The sequence below is a fragment of the Diceros bicornis genome, chromosome 3 (assembly GCF_020826845.1).
Source record: "Diceros bicornis minor isolate mBicDic1 chromosome 3, mDicBic1.mat.cur, whole genome shotgun sequence".
In the NCBI taxonomy this organism is placed as follows: domain Eukaryota; kingdom Metazoa; phylum Chordata; class Mammalia; order Perissodactyla; family Rhinocerotidae; genus Diceros; species Diceros bicornis.
The window spans coordinates 88,282,966-88,289,991 of NC_080742.1; the positions used below are offsets into that span (position 1 = coordinate 88,282,966).

General features: G+C 41.6%; 1 protein-coding gene across 6 annotated transcripts in view; it reads right to left on the reverse strand.

Annotated features, from left to right (window-relative positions):
• The window catches only part of BRAF (B-Raf proto-oncogene, serine/threonine kinase), a 141,826-nt gene extending 135,993 nt beyond the window's left edge, over positions 1-5,833 (reverse strand). For 3 of the 6 annotated variants that reach the window (XM_058531503.1, XM_058531485.1, XM_058531525.1), the window contains exon 1: positions 5,554-5,832. In XM_058531503.1, coding sequence (XP_058387486.1) covers positions 5,554-5,682 — 129 coding nt within the window. In that variant the 5' untranslated portion in view covers positions 5,683-5,832. Of the gene's footprint in view, positions 1-5,553 lie in introns of all 6 variants that reach the window. The other 3 variants (XR_009216842.1, XM_058531517.1, XM_058531493.1) reach the window with 3 other exon arrangements.
• Positions 5,834-7,026: the final 1,193 nt, after the last annotated feature.

Below are 7,026 nucleotides of genomic sequence, written 5' to 3' on the forward strand. Positions count from 1 at the left end.
TCTATGCATAGTCTTGATAGGGGAAGGAACAAGAATAACAGTTTTTTAAGCCCAAGAGAAAACATGGAAACCAAAATAATCTCAGAGGGTAGAGGGGAGAAAAAAATAATTGCTTAATGTTAGGGTAGAGGCGGTATTAAGAGTTTCTTCTGACTACCATGCTAATTATATATTACAGTAAATTAGGTTGGCAGCCAAAAGAAACTGAAAAGTAAAAACTACCTCCCAGAACATGTCAATGCCTCCACCAAATATTTAAAGGAGGAACGGAACAAATGAGGCTGTATTTTTGGTTCTTCTATTAACATTAAGTTATCCATAACATTATGACTATGCAAGCACTGTTTAACCTTAGAAAACAGAAAAGCTCCTAAACAGGCTCACCTATTTTTTGTTGTTGTTGTTGTTGAGGAAGATCAGCCCTGAGCTAACACCCATGGCAATCCTCCTCTTTTTGCTGAGGAAGACCAGCCCTGAGCTAACATCTATTGCCAATCCTCCTCCTTTTTTTCCCTTTTTCTCCCCAAAGCCCCAGTTGATAGTTGTACGTCAGAGCTGCACATCCTTCTAGTTGCTGTATGTGGGACGCGGCCTCAGTATGGCCAGACAAGCGGTGTGTCAGTGTGCACCCGGAATCTGAACCCAGGCCGCCAGTAGCGGAGCGTGCTCACTCAACCTCCAAGCCATGGGGCCGGCCCCCCAGGCTCACCTATTTTGAATTCAGAAGTTCTATAACTATTGCTGATTCTGACTACAGAATAACCAATGCAAATGAAATAGAGAAAGACAACGAGTACAGGACTTAAGACCATTCAAATTCTGGGGAAGACAAAATCCAGTACGAGTTACTGACAATGGAGGTACATTTTATTTTATTATTATTTTTTTTAAGATTTTATTTATTTATTTATTTTCCCCCCAAAGACCAGTAGATAGTTGTAGGTCATAGCTGCACATCCTTCTAGTTGCTGTATGTGGGACACGGCCCCAGCATGGCTGGAGAAGCAGTGCATCGGTGCGCGCCAGGGATCTGAACCCGGGCTGCCAGAAGCGGAGCGCGCGCACTTAACTGCTAAGCCATGGGGCCGGCCCTGGAGGCACATTTTAATGACAATTTGAGGCAGAAATATAGGAAGCATAGGAACATACTGGATTTCCTAAAACAAGGGGATTATGAAACAAAATGTTCAGTAAGTACTCAGCTAAATTAATATCAAGGTGTCAAAGAAAACAAAATGCACTTTTGCAATTCTAAAGAAGAAAACAACTTTATGACTGGAAAAAGGAAAAATACTTAGTTGCCTCATTCTGCAACAAGGTAAACATCAGGTCTTAGAAAACGCCAGAAAACAATGTACCCTGCTCCTTCTCTCTTCCCTACCACTCACAGAACATAGGTTTCCAGCTGTTATAACAGATCAGCTTCCTGCTCATCCTTATCAAGAAAGCAAGGGACAGGGAACTGAGAAAAGTCACACTTCTCTAGCCTGTTATCCTAATATAATTTTTCTGGCCTATTATCCAAATACGACTAAATCAAGTTTGCTCTCAGGTTTATCACATTCAAGGATTCAAGCATGCAGTATCAACATTCCTTTCTTATCTGTTTACTGACAATCGATTCCTTTAATAGCCAGAATATATAAGTGACTGATATCAGATAATTTTCTAAATAAAAGAAGAGGTGAGTGAACGCCTAAAGGAAGGAGTTGATTAAATTAGGAGAGAGAAAGAGTTCAGAAAGGCAACACTAGAAATACCAAAGACAAACAGCTGTTTTATAGTTTTGCCTAATAGGCATGTTTTGTCCGCCTTCGAATAAATCTAGACAAGTATTAACAGCAATAGCCAGAACTGCAAAAGCACATACCTTAGTGGGACTACCACTTTTTAGGAGCATGATGTAATCCAACCTGGTTTGGCATGGCTCATAAAGATGTGTTTTAATACAGTGGACCTCATTATAAAGGAAATTCCATCCCAGAATAGTGCTTAGTCAATGCATTATTATAACTGCACAGCTTAACTAAGATTGGTGATAAGAGATCTTGAAAATAATACAATTTTAATTGTAATGCAATTATAAGAAGCTCCCTTCTACAGAAACACAGCACAAGAAGAATAGTTAATAAATATCACACACTGGTATAATACATATTTTTTAAATAAATGTATTTATTATACCATATGGTCATATTATCCCATATTAACCACATGGTCATAGAAAGAAAATAACATCAGGGAAATATAAATGGTCAGAACTAAATGTTTAATGCCAAAAGTATAAGCACATTCATTTGATAAATATTTGATAAGCTCCTGTCAGTTACCAGAATATTTTATTTTGAACGTCTACAAAGTAATACTTAGAAATACAGGACATGAAATTTGGTCACTTTCCAACATAATTTTAAAAACTAAAATCTACATTATATGTTCAAGACATTTGATAACAGTAAAAAAAAAAAATCAGAAACAACCTAATATTCAAAGAATATTAGTTAAAAAAATCACAGTATAATGATATGTAAAATGTTTTGCTATATTGTTAAATTAAAAAATATTACAAAATCACATAGATTGTATTATACAAGCATAAAAAAGAGTATATGGAAATACATTAAAATGTTTATAGTAATTTTATCATAGTGGCAAGATTACAGAGGATTTTTTTACTTTTTGTACGTACAGCTCTCTAATTTTTCAATAATGAATGTGCTTTCCCTCTTAATTAGTAATTTTTAGTGCAGTGAAATTTCCCTCTGAGAAACTTTTTTTAAAAACCTGTATTTTATTGTCAGGTAAGGTAATTCTTTAGAATAAAACATGTCAATTTACTCAAGCAGAATTTTTCATTTCTTTCCATGTGCTTGGCAATTATTTCTCTTTAAGTGCATATAAGGAAGACAGTTCAATTAAAAGACCACAGTATATTTCAGTTTTCCTTGAATTAACAATACCAATTTAAAATTTAAAATTATTTCTTGGAGGAATTTATTCTATCATCCATAACAATGATATCTATATTCAAAAAAGATCCATTTTTAATCATTTATTATTATTCCCTTCCCCCAGTCAAATACATTTATTATCAACTCCTATAAGAAAATATAAAGGGAAAACTACTATTCACCACTAAACATTAAAACCTGGGTGGAGGAGGCAGTGGGAAACACAAATTAAAATTAGTTAAGAGTATTCTTATAGTTTCAGGAGATACCAATATACTTTCCAATTATGGCAATTTAAAATAAGTTCATCTAGCCTAGAGGTTCTCAGCATTGATACAAGAGAACTGCCCAGGAAGTGTGCCAAATACAGAACCTCATGGTCCTAGCTCTCACCTACTGAGTCAGAATCTTCAGAGGGTAGAGCTCAAACAATCTGGGCCTTTCAAATAAGGCAGCGGAGACTGTACTTAAGAAAAGCCTTCTCTGTATCATTGCAAACTGTTCTAATAACTCTGGAACAAAGTTCTCAATGTAAACAATGTTATAATCAGAGAAACAAAGAATTCAACAAAACCACACATGTACTACAGAGCAAAGTAAGACTAGAGGCACCTGTGCCTGGTAAGACAAAGGCATATCCGATTCATGGAAAAAATAGACAGCAGATGTGACCCCCTAGTATTTATCCATTAAAAACAATGTATCCTAAAAATAAATTTCCATGTCAACGGAACAAAACTGTTTATAAATAAGAAGGAATGTGGAGGTGTGGGGAAGACAAGAGGAAGCTTCAGCAAGTTAACTACCAAAAGCCAGGAAACAAGGCCAAATGAATGGTAACGGGGCAAGAAAAACAGAATAAACTAAGAAATGGAAGAAGGAAAGAGCTCTATCCTTAGAATCTAAGAAGTTGGGGAAAATGAACAGATGTTCAAGGAAACTGATTTGAGGAGAAGTGCAAACTGGAAATTAAGTAGAAAGTGGTGTGATTTTGTTAAGAAAGAAGAAAAAACATGAGAAATTTAGATTAGATCAAATGATGGTACGGGACACATCCTGCGCATAGGTGGACGAAAACAAACATTACTGTGAACAAACTGATACTGAGTAGAGCAAGCATATCGGATGGATTTCCGAAGTAAAGATGATGAAGCAGGAAAAAGAGAATTGCATGGTCAGAAGAACAAGGCGTTATGAGAACTGGGAAAATATAAGTTAAGTAGTAGGAAGGAAAGAGAACTTTGAGCAAAGTCAATGGAATAAGTCATATTATCAAGTCAATAATTACAAAGCACAATTATTATGCCATATATTCTCACTATCTGTAAAGTATAATAATGTGTATTATTTTATGTGATAAAATAAGAAATACTAAATGTAATAAATTTTATGTAATAACGAAATTAAATAATTTGACAAGGTGATAAGAGGCTAAAGAATGCAAAAACAGGCTAAGAGAAGCCAAGACTAAAGAGGAAAAAGCGAAGAAAAAATTGGGACAAAAAGGAGGACGACAGAAAGAAATCAATCAAACCTATTAAAAATGGGTAGGAATAAATAAAGAGGCGTGAATGCACAACAGAAGAGTAACCAAAAAGTGCCAGTAGTACAAGTGAAACCTGATGGAATCTTGACAGCTTCAGGATTCAGAAAGTAAGTAGCTCCAAAGCGTCCAGATGGATTTGTGAAGATAACAGATAACAATGTTAGGGAGTGGTGGAATGATGTAGAGGGCCTCAAGAGGACTAGCATAAGAGAAGTGCAAAAATGGTCTTAAGGAGACCTGAGGTTAGAAGGCAGGCAGGTCCGATAACTGGCAAATGAGTGGGGCGCCAGATGGGAATGGGATGTGGGTTACCAGCCAGCGACAGAGCACTGACAAACATTAGGAACCGGGGCCTGAGGCTGGGATAGAAAAGAGAGTGCAAACAGTGGGATTTAGGGCTGAAAAGGTAAAGACTAAATCAAAACCATCCGCTGGTTAAAAGACGTGAAACCAGCAGAAACCCCAAACCAGCAGAAAAGTGGAAGGGAGGGCAGCGGCCTGAAAAGGGGGACAGTCAGGGAGAGTAGAGAGGGAATGATCCGCCCCATCACCTCCATGACCATGTAATAATTACACACAACAGTAAGTCGGCCTGGGGTCCCGGGCCTGGCGACTAACCTACATCTTCCGCCTGGATGATGATGATGCCGTCGCCGCCGCCGCCACAGTCACCCTCCCCCACCCCCGACCCCCCACCCAAAATAACGAAAACATCTAAGAGATGCGAGGCTGGCTACCTTCAGCCAGCCGTGACCTTCTCGGACCAACCCTGAGTCTCGCCCCCTACTGATAGCCTCCTGCTCAACCACCGCTGCCCGAATCCCCCAATCTGGGGTGCAGGCCAGGGAAACCCCCCCGGGCCATTGTGTGTGTTTACGTAGCGAGGAGCTGCATGATGGAGAGGGACAAGGGGAGATGCCCCTCTCCCACCCCGCACAGCCTAAAGGAGAAGGAGGCTGAAGGCACCAGAGCCGCCACCGCCACCTCTTTCCCCAAAATAAACACCAGCCAACCGAGCCCGGAGACGGGAGGGGTGCAGGGCGCGCCGGCACTCACCTCCTCGGGAATGGCGGGGTCCGCAGCCGAAGAGGCCGCGGCGCCGGCGCCGGCCTCCGGCTCCATGTCCCCGTTGAACAGAGCCTGGCCCTGCTCCGCGCCGCCGCCGCCGCCGCTCAGCGCCGCCATCTTATAACCGAGAGCCGGGGCCGGAGCGACCGCTGCTGGGCGGGGAGGGGGAAAGGAGGCGGAGGGCGGGGGGAGGCGGAGGTGGAGGGCGGGGGGCGGCGGGGAGGGACAGCCCGGGCAGCGCTGGCAGCGGGAGATCGCCCGGGCTACCTCAGGAACCAGCCCGCGGCCCCCGGCGCAGACGAGCCTGAGGGGATTGGGGGAAGGACGCTAGGCGGGGGGCGGGGGAAGGGGGCGGAGACGACTAGAAGTCGCCGCGGCAACGGCGTCACCCGCGTGTCACGGTCGTGACGTCACCTGGTGTGCGTGACGTAATCGTAGGAGCGCCCTCGCGCCGTCGCCAGGAGAGGGTTCCTTCCCCTCCTGCCCACTCGCGTGCTCACTAGTTTCCCCCGCTCCGCTGCGCTCCGCTGTTTCCATGGCTCCGATGTCCTACTTTATTCTTTTCTGCTCCGTCCTAAGCCTGTTCTGTAATGCGGGATTTACTAGAAGAGCAGGGGGGATGTTCCAGGAGAAGTTGAAATCCTAGAGGGAGGAAGACAGGGAAGCACATACCACTTGTGTTGTTTCCATTATAAGGAACGAATCTGTCGTAAAAATAAGACCTGAAACCCCCGAGGCTGAAACATCCAAGCAGAAATTGATAGAAATATATTTAGGGACAGCTAAATTATCAGAGTGATGCTTGTATCCTTTTCGTTAAAGGATTTGGCCTGTTAACATGGGTCTAAATGGAAGTCTAAAAGCTTTTCCCATCGTTGAGGAATAAAATGTTTTCTTTTAGTGTATTTTTCGTTTTCCAGATTCATTCATTTAACAAATAACAAGTGAGCACTTTCTATGTGCTAGGGCCTAGACAAGGCACAGAGCATTCTAGGCGTCTGAATCATTTTTATTTTCAAGAAAAATTATTGAAAATAAATAACTTTTGTGCCTTTCATAAACAGAATATTCCAAGGCATTCTCTGTGCAAAATATGCATGAAAACAAGTAAGACAGGAGAGATGAATTCTCTTTGGAAGGTCCCATTACAGAATGGAATTAAAGAAACCCACTTCATTATTAAAAATACATTTATTTAAAAGGAAAGGGGAGTATTTGGGGAAAAACAATTAAGGAAGGGAGAAATAGGAGTGAGAAACATAGTGGAAGTTACTGTGGGCTCCTGGTGGTGTGCAGTTAATCACCAAAGTAACCTAAACATCAAGTCATGAGAAACTTTGAATGGACTCTCCATTTTTGTACTTCTCGTGAAGGGAGAAGTCACCAGTGACCTCCTTATCGTATTCACGATAATTCAAGAGGTAGAAAGCTGCCCTACTGACTTCTGAAGCAGATGTCTGC